The sequence below is a fragment of the Dunckerocampus dactyliophorus genome, chromosome 20, assembly GCF_027744805.1.
Source record: "Dunckerocampus dactyliophorus isolate RoL2022-P2 chromosome 20, RoL_Ddac_1.1, whole genome shotgun sequence".
Taxonomy (NCBI): Eukaryota; Metazoa; Chordata; class Actinopteri; order Syngnathiformes; family Syngnathidae; genus Dunckerocampus; species Dunckerocampus dactyliophorus.
Window position 1 is genome coordinate 257,901 of NC_072838.1, and position 20,557 is coordinate 278,457.

The 20,557-nt window shown below is 46.2% G+C and overlaps 2 protein-coding genes across 11 annotated transcripts in view; one reads left to right on the forward strand and one right to left on the reverse strand.

Moving 5' to 3' along the window:
• On the reverse strand, positions 1 to 18,199 carry LOC129172889 (lysine-specific histone demethylase 2). Of its 7 annotated transcripts, XM_054763092.1 has the most exons (21): positions 17,853 to 18,193; positions 17,426 to 17,568; positions 12,552 to 12,673; positions 12,381 to 12,470; positions 12,065 to 12,176; positions 11,870 to 11,983; positions 11,755 to 11,793; positions 11,479 to 11,671; positions 10,871 to 11,055; positions 10,574 to 10,744; positions 10,436 to 10,510; positions 10,224 to 10,358; positions 9,992 to 10,163; positions 9,783 to 9,910; positions 9,580 to 9,711; positions 9,409 to 9,483; positions 8,322 to 8,438; positions 6,697 to 6,822; positions 2,075 to 2,197; positions 1,841 to 1,993; positions 1 to 1,761 (listed from the first exon to the last, which is right to left on the reverse strand). In XM_054763092.1, exons 1-21 carry the CDS (start codon positions 17,866 to 17,868, stop codon positions 1,678 to 1,680), a joined length of 2,505 nt encoding a protein of 834 aa, XP_054619067.1. In that variant the 5' UTR covers positions 17,869 to 18,193; the 3' UTR covers positions 1 to 1,677. The 7 variants fall into 7 exon arrangements, with proteins under 7 accessions (XP_054619067.1, XP_054619066.1, XP_054619065.1 ...); XM_054763091.1 differs by having other exon boundaries at positions 1,841 to 1,990; positions 9,783 to 10,163; positions 17,853 to 18,197; XM_054763090.1 differs by having other exon boundaries at positions 9,783 to 10,163; positions 10,436 to 10,507; positions 17,853 to 18,195.
• LOC129172888 (cilia- and flagella-associated protein 69-like) overlaps positions 17,067 to 20,557 on the forward strand; it is a 17,258-nt gene continuing 13,767 nt past the window's right edge. For 2 of the 4 annotated variants that reach the window (XM_054763086.1, XM_054763085.1), the window contains exons 1-2: positions 17,067 to 18,705; positions 18,828 to 19,016. In XM_054763086.1, the coding sequence (XP_054619061.1) occupies positions 18,592 to 18,705; positions 18,828 to 19,016 (303 nt within the window). In that variant the 5' untranslated portion in view covers positions 17,067 to 18,591. The remainder of the gene's footprint in view (positions 18,706 to 18,827; positions 19,017 to 20,557) is intronic. The other 2 variants (XM_054763088.1, XM_054763087.1) reach the window with 2 other exon arrangements.

Here is a 20,557-nt window from a genome sequence, read left to right on the forward strand (position 1 = left end):
CGGTTTGCAGCACGGTTTATTCCACAAAGTACAGCAGATAAATACTATACAGTCAAACCTGTCTTAGCGGCCACCTTTATAGAAGGGCCACCTGCCTATAGCAGCCACTGAAAAATCCCCCCCAGCAAATTTACATGTTATAGACCCTGTGTATAGCAGTCACCTGTCCAACACAGCCAGCAGCCACCCATTTTGTCTCCCTTGGTCAATATCTGACTGCATATAGCAGCCAAATTACCAACTCAAGTAGAAGCTTCATGCACGAAAAAGTTTTGTTTTTCAATCAATGAAGGCGTCGTGTGTAGACTTTAATTACTGAGTCCTAGCTCAGTCACAATCATTCACAAGATCCACACAAACTGTCAGTTGTTCCACATAAAAAAGCCGTCTTCTTTTGAGCTTGCTATTTCCTGGTCAAACATGTAACTTTAGGAGCATTTGCACCAAAACATTACCGCAAAGTAGACTGGGAACAGGACATGCTCCCAGCGACGCTACAATAAAAAAAAAAAAAACATATGCTAGCATGCATGCGGCAGCGGGAGCAAAACTGAGTTGGGTTGTACTTAACTGAAGTATTTAATCAGTTATCAGTTATTATTAAGCCTCTAGCTTCCTTTTAGTAAGTAAAAACCTTTACTATGATTGCACTACATTGTCATGTAGACCTACAAAGTACACTTGGAAGAACAAGAGGTGAATAAATGTATTGCAACTGATGTGAAACTGATGAGGGGTAGAATTAAATAAGCTTTGCTTCTTCCTACTCCTTTTTGGACATGCAAAATTGTGAACTGTACTATGTGATGTGCTACTGTTTGACTCATGCATGTTCAGGATTAAAACCATGAACCATGATAATAACAAGCCTAGTAGTGCTGTACAACTTTTATCCGCAGTCCACAGTGCCCTCTACTGGTCAACATTATTATTATTTTTTTCTTTTTTTCCCTCTACTGGTCAACATTCAAACTGGACGCCAACCTGTCTATAGAGGCCACTTGTCTATAGCGGCCACTTTTGCAGACTCCCTCTAGTGGCCCCTATAGACAAGTTTGTATATACGCTGAAATGTGTGACAAACACATAATCTAGAATACTGCAGACAAACATCAGACAGAGACGGTGTTGTGCTGTTGACAAACTTTCAATAGTCGCTCAGGGACTAATACAAGACAAATAATGTCATGTTAATAGTAATTAATTGTTGTCCTGATGTCATCCCTGAGAAAGTAAGAGGAAGAGTAGGTTATGTTGTTGTAGTACACAAACACTAACGTTACACTATTCAACTATCGTGCATGGCTGCTTTGGATCAAATGACGGTGACAAAGAAAAAGCTCTAGAACTGACGTACTGTACTCTTCTACACACCTAACCTCACACCCACTTCATGTAGCGACACAGCGACCACACAATCCCACAACACAGCAGCAGCTGTATAAACACTGCTAGCAAGTCAAAATGTTTTTTTCCTTTTTCCTTTCACACATGACTACCATCAATTGCGTGCCACAAGTGCCCAAGCATGTCCCTCACTGTTCACGTGGAGGAGACGAGAGATGCTCCTTTTAAGCCCTTGGTGATCCTTGGCGGTTCACACGGTGCAAGCGAAGCCAGGTGATACGGTTTGGATTCCACACGTCCGTGCCGGTGAGTCGGAACGCTCTCCCGAGCTCAGAGAGCGGCCATCTTGCTGGCCTCTCTGACCCCGCTGAGGTAGGCGCCCGTCACGGTCTGAGGGAAGTGTCGGTTGGTGGCCTGGAATCAAAAAGGAGGAAAGAACTCATTTAGCCGGATCGGGCCCATGTGTTGCACGAGTCCCGGAAGCGTCAGCTACCTCGCCGGCAAAGAACAATTTTCCCTGAACGTCTTCGGCGATGATGTCGTACGCCTCGCCACTTCCGCCCATCTTCACGAAGCTGTAGGACATCTGCGACCACATGTCTTTGCTCCAGTGCGTGACCAAGGAACGCAGCGGCTCAGGGACCTCCTGACAAAAAGACAATCGACAACGACACTCGACGCAGTTCAAGCACGTTCATCTTTGTGTCTCAGAGTGTGACATCACTACCTGCTCTTTGAAAAGCTCACGCAGCACCTTCACGCACTTGTCCACCACGTCCTTGTCCTCCATGTCCCGCACAGCAGCCACAGCATCTCCGGCGATGACAGACATCAACACCGCCTGCTTCCCCTACCCCAAACACAAACGCATCAACAGCAGTGTTTCCCACAGGGCTGCAATCTATTTGTGGCAGGGTGGGTTGTGTGTGTGATTGTATCATTTGCATAACTGACACACCAGCTTGCGGGAGACAACAAATATGTTTGCAACTACAAATGGACTTTATTCCCAAATATGGAGTGGATTGTATACATTCCTCTCATGGACGATAGCTTAGGTGTATTTCTGGGGTCACAAGGAATACACTGCTGTGTGAGGCATACACACGAAATGATTTTCTCTCCTGGACTTTTTGATGATCAAAAAAAGTAAATGGCTACTCTGTTGACTTTTAAAAGACATTGCCACAGCCTAAGTTATGTAGTACGGTTGTACCTGTACTCGCCAAGGTCCGTGGGTACATCACAGCTTTTGTCCTCACTCAATGTTAAAGCAATGGGGGGCCAAAGGCACTATTTTCCAGTATAAAATCTGCTCTAACTTCTTTAATACTTGGGGTAAAGAAGTGAATGAGGTATGAGGTATGAAAGTTCAAGTCATGCTTTATCAGAGAGACTTAAGGTAATCACAGACGTGACGGTGCATATTTCACAATGTTGTAACATTGCTACACAGGCTGCATGATTTGGCCATTAGAACATTAGAAGATAGTTTTGAGAGCATAATTTGCCGGCGTTGTGGAAAACACTGTATTCCCGCGCACAGCTCAGTCATTCACACGTCTATTGTATTGTTATTGTATGTACTTTATTTATCCCACAGCGGGGAAATTTACTTGTTACAGCAGCAAGACAAGTAAAGAGAACAGTGTAAAGAAAGCATAGTGTCTACAACATGGTTCAGGTGGTGCAGGTGTTGTAGAGCCTGACAGCGGTCGGTATGAAGGACCTGCGGAACCTCTCCTTCTTACACCGTGGGTGTAACAGTCTGGTGCTGAAGGAGCTGCTCAGGGAAACAACAGTGTCATGTAGCGGGTGAGAGGTGTTGTTCATGATGGATGTCAGCTTAGCCAACATCCTTCTCTCCCCCACTTCCTCCACGGAGTCCAGAGGACCGTCCAGGACAGAGCTAGCTCGCCTGATCAGTCTATTTATCCTGCTCCTGTCCCTGTCCGTGCTGCCCCCTCTCCAGCAGCCCACAGCATAGAAGATGGCTGAGGCCACCACAGAGTCATAAAAGGTCCGTAAAAGAGTCCTGCACACACCAAAGGACCTCAGTCTCCTCAGCAGCTGAAGGCGACTCTGGCCCTTCTTGTAGAGGGCGTGGGTGTTGACGGACCAGTCCAGCTTGTTGTTAAGGTGAACACCCAGGTCTATGGGGTAGTGGGAATGTGAAACAAACATCAGCAGGCACACGTGGTACCTTGCAAGATGTTTTTTACAGCCACATCGAGAAGCTAACTGCTGATGCTCTATCCATTAGCTTCACAGCAGATGTGTGTTCATTCCACCACAGATGTGTCATGATACACTTCTCAGTATCAGTTGATAACTGAATCGGAAACAGCGAGTTGGACAATATCGGCATATTGGATATCAGCAAAAAAAGCCCATATGGGACATCCTTACAATTCAGTAATCCTACTTTATGGTGGTTAATCGTGCCAGAGTGTGATCAGTCCATTTCTGCAAAGCAGGGGCATACAAAACACTTTTTAACATGATTAGAGCCCTCTAGACATGACATAACACCCCTATAGTCACCTTTACACTCCTATTACCCAATATAGTAGACATAAGACATAAAAAACCTGTTTACCACCTTCTAAATACACTTTTTAACATGATTACAGCCCTCTAGACATGACATAACACCCCTATAGTCACCTTTACACTCCTATTACCTAAAATAGTAGACATAATGAGAGTAAATACGCCGAACTGTGATGTAAGGGCTAAGCTACGTGCTCGTTCGACTGCATTTGTCATGGGCACCGCTGATGACTACAAAAAGGCCAGATATGACCTGAGGAGGTCCATACGAGAGGCCAAAAGACAGTACAGACAGAAGCTGGAGGGCTACTATTCCACCTCAGACCCTCAGCGCATGTGGGCGGGGCTCCAGCACATCACAGACTACCGACAGCGGAGTAGCGTAGCCACATCCAGCCAAACCACACTTCCAGATGAGCTGAATGAGTTCTATGCCCGCTTTGACACCCAAACCCCTGATGAGCAGAGAGGGTGGCTGGACTTGGGGAGCACACAGGACTCACCTCTCATGGTGACATCAGCTGATGTGCGCAGGGTTCTGAACAAAACAAACCCACGAAAAGCAGCAGGCCCAGACAACATCTCAGGACGTGCACTTCGGGTTTGCTCATCAGAGCTAGCTGATGTGCTTGCTGACATATTTAACCTGTCGCTTGCACAAGCATCTGTACCGACCTGCTTTAAGTCCACCACCATAGTGCCCGTACCCAAGAAGAGCAACGTGACCTGCTTGAATGACTATCGCCCTATAGCACTCACTCCTATTGTTATGAAGTGCTTTGAAAGAATAGTCATGACCCACATCAAAAAGAGCATCCCGGCGGCAACTGTGGACCCTCTACAGTTTGCATATCGCCAGAACCGGTCCACGGATGATGCAGTCAACACTGCCATCCACACAGCCCTTTCTCACCTACAGGGCCAGGACACATACGTCAGAATGCTATTTATAGACTATAGCTCTGCTTTTAATACAGTCTGCCCCCACAAACTCACAAATAAACTCCTCACACTTGGCCTGTCACCCTCCCTCTGTAACTGGGTGTTTAACTTTCTAACAGGCAGGCCCCAGTCAGTCAGAGTCCACAATCGCACATCCAGCTCAAGAATTGTGAGCACTGGGACCCCACAGGGGTGTGTGCTGAGTCCGCTCCTCTACACGCTCTTCACCTACGATTGCGTGGCCTCCCAGAACAACACCAGCATCATTACATTTGCGAATGACACTACAGTCATCGGCCTGATCACTGGTGGTGTTGAAACATCATACAGAAGAGAGGTGGCGGACCTCATTGCTTGGTGTCGTGATAACAATCTCCTTCTCAATACAGATAAGACTAAAGAGATGATCATCGACCCAAGAACAAGGGAAAAGGAGCCGCATAGACCCCTGTTTATTGATGAGACTGAGGTGGAGAGGGTGAAAACCTTCAAGTTCCTTGGCACACACATCAGTGAGGACCTCACCTGGTCTCACAACACCCAACAAATTATGAAGAAGTACCAAAGGAGACTGTACTTCCTGAGAAGACTGAGGAAATTTGGCATGTCCACCCAAATCCTGAGTTGCTTTTCCAGATGCACTATGGAAAGTGTTCTTACCGCCTCCATCACTGTTTGGTACGGTAACTGTACAAGACGTGATAGGAAGGCACTCCAGCGGGTGATCAAGACCTCACAGAACATTGTTGGGGCAGCCCTCCCCTCACTGCAAGACATTTATAAAACTAGAGTCCTACGAAGAACACACAACCTCATCAAGGACAGCACACATCCACAACACTCATTATTCACACTCCTACCGTCAGGCAGACGCTACAGGAGTTTGAAGTCCAGGACCACAAGGCTGGCAAACAGCTTTTACCCACAGGCCATCAGGCTTCTCAACGAAGCACTCACACACGCCGCACGCAACACACACACACATAGCACTTTATTTATTTATTTGTATTATTTATTTGTATTAATGTCTCTTCTGTTGTTGTTGCTTAATTTATTGGTATTTATGTTTCTTATGTTCTTATTCTTTCTTGTGCTTTCTTTCTTTTCTTGGGAGAATGAACAGAATAAGATTTTCATTGCATAGTATACCTGCTGTTTTACGAAGCACATGACAATAAAACTCTCTTGAATCTTGAATCTTGAATCTTAAATGTGGTATTATAAATGTGTTCCCTAGGGGGCCTGAAAGAGGGGGATAACGGCTGCAAAAGTAGCCTGTGTTTTTACTGTGGGTGGTTATTAGGGATTATTGTGCTTGTTGTGAGATCATTCAAAGTCTGGTGCAACATCACGTTAACATTACTGACACCTAGTGACCAGCGTACAACACTTTGTCTATGCCTTCTATTTGTATTTTAGTTCATTTAGCCATTTTATGCTTGAAAATTCTTCATTTAGGCAAAAAAGTAACATTTGCTTGAACATGCATATTTTCTGACTAATCACAGACTGTATTGAACCACAAAGCAGCATGATTCTTAATAATAATGTTTATGTTCTTATTCTTTTTCTTGTGTTTTTCTTTCTTTCTTTCCTTCTTTTTTTTGGGAGAATGAACAGAACAAGAATTTCATTGCGTAGCAGAACCACCTGTTTTACTGTGCACATGACAATAACACTCTTGAATATTGAATGATTCATTCACTTAGTCTTGAAAAACAACGATAGAGTGAAAGCGCAAAATTCAAAGTGTGACATGGCAAGCGACCAATGTACATAACTTGAAGCTTTGCGGACGTGTCGCACGGGGCGAGTACGCCCTCTCCATGTTAGCGGGGTCTGTGAAGAACCCACCTGCGGGTCCATGTCGTAGAAGACTGTGAACATGCCTCTCTTGTCGGGAGTGGGCGGGATGTGACCGAAGTAGTCGGCCCCCTGGATCTTGTTGTCCCAAAATCTGTAGGGAAACTGGAGGGCGATCTGTAGGGAAGTCAGCAAGGACTGTTTACGTTTATGTTTCAATGTTCCAAAGGTTTATGTATGCTAGCTTTGTGTGACACTAAAGTTCATTTGTACTTCTTTTTAAACTGACTTTTTGTCTCCTACCGCACATGCATGTGCACGTGCACACGCATCACGGCCAATTCTGCTAAATAGAAAGTGGCGTCATATCATCACCATCCCATGCGTTTTCCAGCGAGGGCCACAGCGTGAAAAATGAAAGGATGCAGGTTTGGTAAGGCTACCAAACCGCATCCGTTTCTGGAAAGTAGTGCACGTCAGCGTTGTCAAAAGCATCTTATTCATATCAACTTCACTCTTGCTCTTTGCTTTTTTCCCCCGCCTAGTATGTCAACTTTCTTCTTAATATTATGACTTTATTCCCATCGTAGAAATTTTTAGCCCAAGTTTGCTTTGTTTCTCATATTAGGACTTTTAAAAAGTAACGTGTTGTCTCTTGAGTACCACAAGTACTTGGGAGTCCACATGAACACCAGACTGGACTAGAAGGACAACAGTAATGTTGTCTACAAGAAGGGCATGAGCAGACTCTACTTCCTCCATCATAAACCAGAAGGACAAACTGATCCGGAAAGCCAAACAAGCTATCACCACTCAGTTGGAGGCGTTTGTAACAGTGACAGACAGGAGGACACTGGACAAACTGCTGTCCATCATGGACAACCCCACCCACCCACTCCATCGGACTCATTCTCCAACAAACGCCTCCAGTTCCGTTCCCACAGTGAACGCTACAGGACTTGATTCATTCCACACGGCATCCGGCTCTCCAATAGCACATCTGTCTATCTAAGATCATTGTGCTGTACTGTCCGCCCTCCCTCGGATACAAGTAGATTTGTACGCAATATTTGTAAATATGCTAATTTGGGTTTATTTGATTATATCTGATTGATACTGCACTGCATTTTATTTACGAGTGTTTGTCTTTTTCTTCCGCAATGGAGCTGCTTTAAGCAAGCAATTTCCCTTGTGGGTCAATAAAGCCTGTCTAAGTCTTAAATATTGGAACTATATGCTATTAAAATGACATTTTTATCAGAATATCATTTTATTCCCATTTCTGCTGTTTAAATGTTCCAACTGTGTCAGAAAATGTTTGTTTTTCATATCATTCTGACTTTAAAAAGAATACCGTTATTGTTCGTCATAGTATCACGTTACTCTAATAAAATGACAACTTTTTCATTTTTCATTTTACATTACAACGTTTTTCTCTTCACATTTTGGCTTAATTTTTGTAAAATTACTATTGCTTTTTCAATGTTTTTGTTTTTTGGGCCAATAAAATATCAGCTGCCCCTGGCTGCACTTTGGACACCCCAGTTGTAACGTGTGACAAGCCATTTATTTCCCTGCTGCTGGGAATGCTAAATGTTCAACACACCGTGTGTGTGTGTGTGTGTGTGTGTGTGTGCGTGTGTGCGTGTGTGCGTGTGTGTGTGTGTTGGTGGTACCTTCTCAATGATACCTGCTCCCAGACTGTGGATGGCTTTCAGTTTCCTTTCAGGAAGTGGCGGATTGAAGTGGATGAAGTTCCTCTGGAGCAACGTTAGCGGGACCGTAACAAGAACCTAAAATGAGGAAAGGATTTCAAGGAGGTAAACCAAATGATGATCATTCAGCCCTAGCACCGACGTGCAGAGTTGGTTTATTTTTTACATACTGTGGTGTGAAAGATTCATCAGTTTTTTGCACGTTTGTCACACTTGAATGTTTCATATCCTGAAACAAATGGAAGTATGAGTGAATGACACACAGATCAACACTTGATGCCCTTTTTAACTCAACGTTTCATGAGGGGCCATGTACAGCAGCTTTGGATTGTTTGGCTCCCTTGATAGTGAAGAGTTCCATTGCGTGGTGCTGTGGTTGACTAACATTTACAATTGGTGGAAATGTTTCATTCAGGTGTGACAAAAAGACCACTGTACTGTACTGAATATTTTCCTGCATTTTTGAGGCTTTCAACATGCATGACAACTCACCAAAATTTGCAAGTGAATCAGGTTTGGCAAAAAATTCCATATTCCTGCGGTCCCGAACACAACCCCCAAAAGTCACTCAGCAGCACCCCCTTTAAACTTTGAAAAAATCAGCCCCTGCCACCAGTTTCACAGAAGGCCACACGTTTGGCAGCCACGTCAATCATGACAGGATGCACAAAATGACCCAAAACAAACAGGAAGTCGTCCATTTTGGTTTCTGTCTGCAATTTTGGGTATTTCAACCAATTAGTCCACAGCCCTTTGACCAAATGAAAACCATACTAGACACTAGAAAGACAGGTCATGTTGTATTGTGAAGGATTTTAGGCTGTTGCGTAAGAGGTGGGCGGGGCACGGCAACAAACTTGATGATCAATTAGACAATTGGCCACTAAAGCTGCAAACGTCGATAACTGCCCCCACCAGGTCAGATCTAAATCATAACTGGTACATATGATCACATCCTGAATTCGTCCCAGCGCCACCAGGAATGCACATGCCCTCCATGGGGGTGCAAGTGCCCGTTCAATGCTGCTGGCAGCTTTAGTTTTTTTACCTTCTTGGCTGTCCACTGGGAGCCGTTAGAGCAAGTAACTCTGATAACATCACCTGAGTAGTCCATGGACTGAACCTACGGTAGAAAAGAAGTCACATTAAACCTCATCAGGCACTCATAAGGCATAATGCACAGCACGGAACACGATGGGGTGGGGGACTGTACTCCCACCGGGCACTTAGTGCGGATGTCCAGGCCCTCGGCCAGCTTGTGCAGCAGAGCAGCGTAGCCGGGAGTGAGCAGCGTGTGGTCTCCTGAGAACTGGGCAAAGAATTCGTTGTGGTCCCAGGATCTGGCTGAGACCTGCACGTGGGAAAATACACCGTTAAAAGCAAAACAATGAAAGGCAGACAGTCTCACCCTCGCCCACCCACCTGCTTCAAAGAGCTCCCGCAGGCGTACTCCAGGTTGCTGAGGTGAAACTGAAGCACTTTCTCCTCCAGCTCACTGAACTGGATGCCCGACTCCTGCAGGAAGTTCTTTTTAAGCTCCTGGACTTTCTCTGTCCAAAAGGTCAAATGCACACAAACAAACATGTCAGTTTTGATTGTGGACTCCGGCCCGTCTGGCAACGTCTCGGCACCTCCCAGCGGCGTGTCCTGGCTCTGCGACGTGTCCTTCCTCCACTCCGACACCACGTCCAGAATGGCGTTAAAGTGGAAGTCCATGCGCTTGTCGATGGCGGGGTCGGTGGCCCGGCCCCCCTCCTGAAACAGGTCGCAGCGCTCGCCCAGCTTGTGCATGCGGAGGCCCATCTGCAGCGGGAAAGCTCCGCTTAGGAGGACGAGCCAAGGTGTTCGGACCCTCTGTCTTACCTGCTCGCACATCAGAGCGACCGGGTTGTTGACGCAGCCGTTGACGATCTGAGCGCCCCGACCCACGGTGACACCCAGGGAGGTGTCGTCCCACACGCGGCCGCCGATTCTATCGCGGGCCTCCAGCACCAGCACCTGTGGGCCACCCGTCAAGTCCGGTCTGTTCCGGGGATTGTTCAACCTTCCACGCCCGAGCAAGCAAGGACACAAACCTGACTGCCAAAGTTGTGCAGCTGGCGCGCAGCAGCGAGCCCAGACACCCCCGCCCCGATCACGACCACGCTCTTCTGCCAAAATCAAACACGAGACACCATCATGCGGAACTCCAGCAAAAGGATGCCGACACTTACACAGCGATGCCTTTCCGGGAGGAGAGGCCACTGGACCGCCAGCACCCCCGTGTTGATCAGACCCTTCCTGGTCATGAAGTGGAGCACCCGCTCCATCTCTTGCACGCAGCGCACGCGCACCAACCCTCGCACGATGATGTGCTGGGCACATGTCTCGGCGGTCAGAACCTCCTTTGGAAAAACACACATCGATGAGCTGCTTTTTCTCCTGGACGCTCGACAGCGGAGGAAAAACAATGTGAGGCTCGCTCTGCCAGCCTGTTACGTTGCCGTGTGTGCGTGTGCGTGTGTTTGTACCTGACAGTTTTTGTGCCAGGAGGCCAGGATGAGATTACGCAGAGCCAAATACATGGTGGGATCACGGGAAAATTCCGGGAACTCGTAAAGCTCGTCCAGCTCCATCATGTCTGGTCGGACGCAAAGAGCCTTTCCGCACTCGTTGGGCTGGTAGAACGGCTGGAAGTACGGACTCAAGCCTGCGACTGACGTGGACACATAGGACAAAAAAGACACCATTTCACAAGAAACACACCGGAATATTAAGGCGAAAAAAAGCCAATGAAAAAGTCTGAATGTCATGAGAATAAAGTCAAAATTTACGAGAAAAAAGTCAAAATAAATCTAAATATTAGGGAAAAAGGTCATAATTTTACGAGAATAAATTTGAAATTTCTGAGAAAAAAAACTCTGAAATTCATGAGCATAAAGACAAACTTTACAAGCAAAAAGTCACAATTTTACTACAAACAAGTTGGAATACTACAAGAAAAAAAATCAAAATTTTACAAGAAAAAAGCACCATTGCAACAAAAAAGCGTCCACGTCTGAGAGAAGGTGGCCATGTGGTGCGGCTAGCTTGAACGCGTGATTGGAAATGTACGTACAGCACGCATGTGCACGCTTACTTTGAGGCTGGGCCGCCCTACAATGATCCGCTCTCAGCTCGCTGGCATGCGGGCCAGCAGGAGCGCAGGACGGACTCATGCCCACACAGTCGGGATAGTAGGCGGCCAGGAAGGGACCGGCCGGACTGTCTTTGAACAACGGCGGCAGAATGAGCATGGAATGCCACCAGCTGTCGCCCACTTCCGCCACTCTCTGCGGGCAGCAAACAGCAGAGGATTTCAGAAGCTGCCAAATTGGACACAAACACAAACAAAGAGCTTCTACCCTCATCTTACCAGGTCTTCTGGCAGGGAGCACTGGTCCGGCCCTTCGCTCTGTGGACAAACACCCACGCTTCCATCAAAACACTCATCTGGACACCAGCTGATCTACTTCCCGTTTACTCCTGACCTTCACGTTGTTCAGCTTCATCCCGCAGCGGTACGTCATCGCCAGGGAGCTGCTCAGTTGGATGTCCTTGGTCAGCTGACGCCACTTCTTGCAGTCCGCTTTGGTGCACTGCACCTGTGAGGACGCAAGGACAAGACACGAGGACGTTCTGCTGTCATCACGTCCACACGGGGAAGGGGACCTACAACTTCTCACCCAATAGGGAAGCTGCTGGTCTGCCATGAACGCTTTGGGACTGGGCTCGCTTTTCCCGTTGCTCGTCCACACTTTCTTCCACGCCGCAAAAATGTCATAGCCGTCTTTGTGGCTGCAAGAGAAAACACACACGCTCATCAGGTATTACTCTAGTAGTACTACAGGTATTACTCTAGTAGTACTACACACGCTCTTCAGGTATTACGGTAGTAGTACTACACACGCTCTTCAGGTATTACTCTAGTAGTACTACAGGTATTACTCTAGTAGTACTACACACGCTCATCAGGTATTACTTTGTAGCTGTGTGTTTTACCTTCGGTAGTAGTAATCGAAGCACTCGTTACAAAAGTGCTCGCCACATGACAGATGGTACCAGCGAGACGTGTAGCCATTTTTAGCACATCTGGCAAGAAGGGAAACATTTATTTTAGAAAGCATCCAATGTGGGTAAGAATGTAGCATGCCAACCCCCCCCCAGCCTCACCTGTCAGACGCACTGGCGAAACAGACAGGATACGTGGCAGAACAGCCCGCCTTCTCACACTTCCTGTATTTCTTCTCTGACTGGTCGTCTTCCTCTTCCGTATCCGTGGCTTTTCGTTTGCTCTGGAAGCAGATGGACATGAATTCTAATTGTATGATTATTTTTGCCATCTTATTACATTTGTATATTTGATATAAATGGACTCCAGGATATATGTATTTATTCATGTACCCTTCATGCATACTTATTGTACGAGTCTAGGATGTTGCTGGGATAGGCTCCAGCATACCCATGACCCTAGTGAGGATAAGCGGCATAGACGATGGATGGCATACTTATTATAATTTATTTTATTTGATATTTACCATATTTTCATGACCATAAGGCCCACTTAAGTCTTACATTTTGTCCAAAATGGGCGGGGCGCCTAATGTGTGTACCGAGTTCCAAAATCTGTAAGTGTTGCTGTGTGACTTTGATGAGCGCTCCGCTCGACTGACTGGGAGCGTCTCCTGCCGACACGCTGCTTGGACAGAGGAAAGGAAAGGTGGACGTGACTGAGGACACTAGTAGTTATGTAGGTATATTTTATGAAACGGCGCCATCTATCCATCTGGGCAAGGACTACTGTGGCGCAAGGAAAGCCGGCCATCTTCCGCTCCTACTGCAGTAAACACATCCAGCCCAACTACATCACCAACATGGACGACGTGCCGCTCACTTTCCACATCCTGGTGAAGCACACAGGAGACCAGCACGGTAGATACACACAACGGGACACGAGGGGTCGGCTTTTATTGTTGTGCTTGGTTGCCATGGTAATGGACAGAAACTGCTACCTGTGGCGATTTTTAAGAGGAAGATGCTGGATGAGGAGGAAATGGCTGAGTGGCTGAGTGACGTCTACGGAAAGAGACAAGATGTTTTTTTCCCATGTGTCACAAGTGCAGCAAATGAACTTGGAGCTTGACGATGTTCATTTGGGATCCAGAAGATGAGGACTTTGATGGATTTGTGGATGAGGATTGATAAAAAATAACGTGAGTACATTGTTAAATACTTCAATAAAGTACAACCCAACTCAGTTTTGCTCCAGCTGGCTTTTTAAAAACATACAATAGCATGCATGCTAGCGTATTGTAGCGTCGCTGGGAGCGCTTCCTGTTCGCCAGCATGCTTTGCGGTCGTGTTTTGGTGCAAATGCTCTTAAAGTTACATGTTTGAGCTTCATAGTTGGTAGTTATTGTTCTGCAAAAGTAGCGGTTGTGTCTTACCTTCATGTCCTCTTTTTCACTACATCCATAAACCTCCTCTTTGGTCTTGCTCTAGACCTCCTGCCTGGCAGTTCCAAACTCAGCATCCTTCTACCTATATATTCCCTATCTCTCCTCTGGGCATGTCCAAACCATCTCAGTCTGGCCTCTCTGACTTTATCTCCAAAACCTCTAACATGTGCTGTCCCTCTGATGTACTCATTCCTAATCCTATGCTTCCTGGTCACTCCCAGAGAGAACCTCAGTATCTTCATCTCTGCTACCTCCAGCTCTGTCTCCTGTCTTTTCCTCATGGACACTGTCTCTAGACCAAACACCACCACAGTTTTGTACACCTTTCCTTTCATTTTAGCTGAAACTCTTCTATCACACATCACACCTGACACTTTTCTACACCCATATCATCCTGCCTGTACACGCTTCTTCACCTCTTTTCCACACTCTCCATTGCTCTGGATGTGTTAAATACAGAAATAAGCCTTATGACCGTGAAAATGCTCATTAATTCTATCAATAATGACTTTTACTTTATGTAATCACATTTTTATTTCATTTTTTATGTTTTCTTGCCCACCCAGGGGATATCTCCTTCACAGGCCTGGACAAAAATAAAAAAATGGAACATGAAAAATACAAAATGTATATTTTATTTTGTTTCAAAATGTTTACATTTAAATTTAATACAAAATTAAAGTAAAATCTATAATTTAAACTAAATTAAAAAATCCATCCATCTATCTTACACCTCTTATCCGGGCCCGGGTCACGGGGTCAGCAGTCTCAGTAGTGAAGTCCAGACTTCCTGGTCCCCGACCACCTCTTCCAGTCCCCCCGGGAGGACACCAAGGTGTTCCCAGGCCAGCTGTGAGACATAATCCCTCCAGCGTGTCCTAGGTCTGTCCCGGGGCCTTCTCCCAGCCGGGCATGCCTGGAACACCTCCCCAGGGAGGCATCCAGACTAGATGCCCGAGCCGCCTCAACTGGCTCCTCTCCATGTGAAGGAGCAGCGGCTCTACTCTGAGCCCCTCCCAGATGAGCGAGCTCCTCCCCCCATCTCTTAGGGGGAGTCCAGCCACCCTACGGAGGAAACTCATTTCAGCCGCTCGTATCCGCCATCTCCTTCTTTCGGTCACGACCCAAAGCTCATGACCATAGGTGAGGGAGGGAACATAGATGGGGGGTAAACTGAGGGCTTTGCCTTCCGGCTCAGCTCTCTTTTCACCACGACGGTCCGGTACAGCGACCGCATTACTGCAGACGCTGCGCCGATCTGCCCGTCGACCTCACGATCCAACCTTCCCTCACTGGTGGACAAGGCCCCCAGATACTTGAACTCCTCCATCTGGGGCAGGACCTCATTCCCAACCCACCCTTTTCCCACTGAGAACCATGGCCTCACATTTGGAGGTGCTGAGTCTCACCCCAGAAGCTTCACACTCAGATGCAAACCTCCCCAGTAAAACCTTAAGGTCACAGCCCCATCAGGCCATCAGGACCACGTTGTCTGCAAATAGCAGAGATGATATCCTAAGGCCCCCAAACTGGACTCCCTCCATGCCTTGGCTGCACCTAGAAATTCTGTCCATGAAAATGATGAACAGAACGGGTGACAAAGGGCAGCCTTGGCGGAGGCCAATGTTCACCGGAAACAGGCTGGACTTCCTGCTGGCAATGCCAACCAGGCTCCTGCTCCGGTTCTACAAAGACCCAATGGCACGTAGTAGAGCCACCAATCCCGTACTCCCAGAGCACCCCCCACAGGACACCACGAGGGACACAGTCCTATTCCCCTTCCAAGTCCACAAAGCACATGTAGACCAGTTGGCCAAACTCCCAAGTACCCTCCAAGGGTGTAGAGCTGGTCCAGTGTTCCACGACCAGGACCAAAACCACATTGCACCTCCTGTAGCCGAGGTTGGACTAACGGTGGTACACTTCTCTCCAGCACCCTGGAATAGACTTTCTCAGGGAGGCTGAGGAGCGTGACCCCCCATACAGATGGCACACATCCTCCACTCACCCTTCTTGAAAAGGGGGACCACCACCCGGTCTGCCAATCCAGAGGTACTGTTCCCCACATCCATGCAATGTTGAAGAAACGTGTCAGCCAAGACAGTCCCTCAAAATCCAGAGCCTTGAGGAATTCAGGGCGAAACTCGTCCACCCCCAGAGCTTTGCCACTGGGGAGCTTTTTGACAACCCCAGATACCTCAGCCACGGTGATGGAACTGTCCACATTCCTGTCCTCAGCCTCTGCTTCCTCCATGGAAGGTATGTCAGTGGGATTGAGAAGGGCCTCAAAGTATTCCTTCCACCGTCCGACTATACCCTCAGTCGAGGTTAGCAAGCCCCCGTTCCCACTGTAAACAGTGTGGATCGGGTACTGCTTCCCCTTTCTGAGGCGCCGGACGGTTTGCCAGAACCTCTTGGCGGCCAACCAAAAGTCATGTTCCATGGCCTCACCGAACTCCTCCCACACCTGAGTTTTTGTCTCGCCCAACGCCGAAGCCAAAGCCGCTGCTTCAGGAGTCCCACAAGCCATCCATGCTCGATAGGACTCCTTCTTCAGCTTGACAGCAGCCCTGACCTCTGGTGTCCACCATCGGGCTCTGGGCTTGCCGCCACGACTAGCACCAACCACCTTGAGGTCGGCTGCTCAGCAATGGAGGCACGGAATAGAGCCCTTTCTGACTCAATATCCTCGTCCTCCCCTGGGATGCAGGAGAAGCCCTGCCGGAGGTGAGAATTGAAGACTCAACGAACGGGAGACTCACACCGCACGGGTTCAGATCGGGGAGGCCGTTCCTCCCAGTCACGCCCCTCCAGGTCACATAGTCATTGACCACATGGCCGTTGAAGTCTCACAGTAGAATGACGGAGTCACCAGTTGGGGTGCTCTCCAGCACCCCTCTGATGGACTCCAAGAAGGCTGTGTACTCTGAACTGCCGTTCGGCGCGTACGCACAAACGACAGTCAGGACCCTTTCCCCAACCCGAAGGCATAGGGAAATGACCCTCTCGTTCACCGGGGATGACTCCAACACAGAGGCACCGAGCCAGGGGGCTATTAATAAGCCCACACCAGCTCGCCGCCTCTCACCTGCAGCAACTCCAGAGTAGAACAAGGTCCAGCCCCTCTCATGGTTGGTCGAGGTGAGTCCAACTATATCTAGTCGAAATGTCTCAACCTCTCTCACAGGTTCGGGTTCGTTCCCCACCAGAGAAGTGACATTCCATGTCCCAAGAACCAGATTTGGCCGCCGAAGACCAGGTCACCTAGGCCCTCGACCGCCACCCAAAGCACAATGCACCGGACCCTTATGCTTGACCCCGCAGGTGGTGGGTCTACGGGGAGGAGATTGTATTAAAAATACAATTACAATTATATACATATTTGTATTTTATTTTATTACATTTATAAATGTTTAAAGTTAAATGTAACAATTATTACATTAAAATATAAAAAACTAGAAGAAAATGATAAAAATAAAAATAGAAATAGAAACTATGTGGATGTAATCTTTGTAGAGGCAGGGTATGTATTGGCGGAGCTCTTGGAAGTGGATCTCATGGACCTAATCAAGTGTCCCGTGTGCGTACCTGTCCAGGTGGAGGGTTATTGGCCCGCTTCACGCGGACGTTGCTCTGACGCCCGGAGGACCGTGGAGCCTGGGTGTCCCCCGGAGACTCCCCGGAGCTCCTCTTCTTGGATCGCCGGCCGCCGGAGCCGTTCCCGGGGTAATCTAATGGAAAGCACGACGGCGACATGTCAACATCACAGGACAACAAAGCAACGCTTGCTACAGTCGGGCCTGTTTGTCGCGGTGCTGACAAACAAAGGTGATGTTTGTGTTTGCCATGAGGACTCAATAAACACGCAGGCGAGTTGACGACTCGAAAGTGACTTGATGTGCTTAAAGGCAGCAAACATAGTCAACAAGGAGCTCTTTAAATCAGCCATGTCATGTCAGCATGCTACGGTTAGCGTTAGCTTGCAGCATCGGAAGATAATTTCGTGCTCACTGACCTGCGTCCGACAGCATGTTTGGCTTTCCTTTCACGTCAGGGAATAAGTGTGTTTGGTTGAAGATTGTAACCCGACCAGTTTTTCTACTTGTAATCCTTTTATTGTTGTGGGGGGAAATAAAAGGCGTTGTTGTCGTTGCACCCCACTACCGGTTTAAGGAGGAAATGGACGGATCCTTCAAGACTGACCTTGTTTGGCTCTCCTGACTTGCCGTAGCGAAGCCGGATCACCATAGCAACTGCAATAAACGAAGCGATCACGCCACCCTTAGGGAACCGTAGGAATCCGGGGTGCTGAACGGGATTGACGACATATCTCAGTTTGTCCAAAGAGGAAACGCGTGTTACGTCGTTGACCTCAAATGACGGATTCGCGTGGAGGTTTTCACACAAGCTAATGTTACGCAACACCCGTCTCGCGCGCCTGAACCACAACCAGCGGACAAGTTGTGAAATATGAACTGGTTCATCTTTAAATCATTTCACACAAGCCGGTAAACACGCCAGGGCCTATTCGAAGTACCATTTACCGGTTTTCGTGTTGGGTAGCCTTGTCCAATTGCATTTTTCCGATCTGGAAACTGGAAGTTCCGATTTCCAAGGGAACAAGAACGCACCATCAGCCTCAGGGCAGCGTTTTGACAGAGAGGGGCGATGTTGTGCTTAGATTACTGTGGCATTCGGTTCGTGGTCGTTTGCTGACATGTTTTGTAAGTCAGCGATTCATTGATTGTTTAACAATGGCCGGAGTCCAATGCAGCACTTTTTCAAAAATGGATTCATGCGAAGTTGTAGCCAAGAGGAAGGCGGACGTAGCTGTTGTCAAGCCGAGGGTTTCAGACCATGTTGAGCAGGTAACTGTTCTTCATATTGCCATTCACTTTTATAATAGTTACAGATGTGATTATTATAAAAGTTGTATTTGATACTCATCCACGACCGGAAGTGGATCACAAACATCTTGGTTCATCATCAGGTCTGTTGTAAAACTCTGGACCTCAGCAAGGTGATCCGTCTCCTTGAGGACCCCCTGACAGTAAGTCATGATGATTTTATCATATTTTCTTCACTGTTTGAAAGTATGTTTTACTCTTTCAAGACAAGCATGCAGGACAGACACGTGTTTGTGTTGAAGAAGGTCCTCAGGAGAAGACACGCTGGTTTTGTATCCTTTCTCACGTGTCCACTCTTCTGTCTCTCTCCTTTTAGTCTCTCAGGCAGAGGTGTCCGAAGTGCGGCATGGGGGATATTTGCAACCTACAGGTTGTTTTTTATTGCAAGAATAATATGAATCCGTTATGAATGAGATAGAGTATTAGATATTACAAGGGTAATCAATAAGGACCATGACATACTGAGCATTATTCTTTTTTTTGGCCCAAACCTTATGCGATGTCATTATTGGCAAAAAAAGACACTGATACGAAACAATATCTTGTTTTAATGTCAATAAGATCAAGACAAGATATAGCTAGTACACTCATTTGCTCTGTCGCCGATGCCGCAAAGCTTAGATGTGTAGATTAGCATCTGGAATGTACAAAATGTACCCTTCCTTCCATTTTTCTGTATGCCGTCCTCATTGGAAAAAGTTTGGACACCCCATGCTCTCAGGTGTCAGAATAATCTATCATTTTACAAGAAAAAAGTTGGAATTTTACCAAAATAAAATGGTAATTTATGACCAAAAGAGTAAGATTCTCACAAGAATAAAGTCACAACTTACAAAAACATGTTGTTATTTTTAACAGAATAAAATAGTCATTTCTGAGAAAAACAAGTCTAAATTTCACGAGAACAGTCAAAATGTACAAGACAGAAGTCACAATTTGAATAGAAAAAATCAAACTATTACAAGGAAGAAAATTCATAATTTTCCAAGAAGTAAGGGTGTTATTTTACATTGAAAACTGTTATTTTTAATCCGAAAGAAGGCTGAATTTCACAAGAATAAAGTTGTAGTTTATGAGAAAAATTGACTGGAAAAAAGTCAGAAAATTACAGAAAAGAAGTCATAATATTTTGAGAAAAAAAGTTGCAATTTTACAAGAATGCAGTCATACTTTCTCAAAGTCAGAATTTCATGACAATAAAGTTGTAATTTACAAAAACAAAATCCTAATTTTACAAGAAAAGAGTGAGAACATTTCAGGAATAAAGTCATAATATTACCAGAAAAAAAAAATAATTTCTTAGAAAAGAGTTTCATGAAAACAGTCCAAATTTATCAGGAAAAAGTCATCATCTAAACATCTAAAAAAAATAGTTTTACAAGAAAAAAGATATTTTACAAAAATGAAATCATAATTTTTTTTAAAAGTCTGGATTTCACAAGAATAACGTCATAATTTATGAGAAAAAAACACAGTTTTACGACCAAAAAGTCAGAAAATGAGGAGAAAAAAGTTCTAATATGATGGGGAAAATGGTATCATTTGACAAGAAACAAATCATACTTTCTTAGAAAAAAGTCAGCATTTCACAAGAATACAATCACCATTATACAAGAAAAAGTTGTGATATTGAGACAAAAAAATCATCATTTATGAGGAAAAATAGTCATTATTTGAAACAAAAAAGTGGTGAATATTAGGAGAAAAGGTTTGGGTGACAGCGGTACTGATATGATATACTGTATCATGGCACTAAAATGAAGGTACTGATATCATGATATGATGTACTCATATGATATACTGTATCATGGCA

Bases quoted from the DNA above. Each gene is read 5' to 3' on its own strand.
- LOC129172889 (XM_054763089.1), bottom strand. The intron at 1,994-2,074 runs GTAGTGATGTCA...TCTTTTTGTCAG, and splicing joins GTGAGCTTTTCAAAGAGCAG to GAGGTCCCTGAGCCGCTGCG. The intron at 1,762-1,840 runs GTAGCTGACGCT...TTTTGATTCCAG, and splicing joins AATTGTTCTTTGCCGGCGAG to GCCACCAACCGACACTTCCC.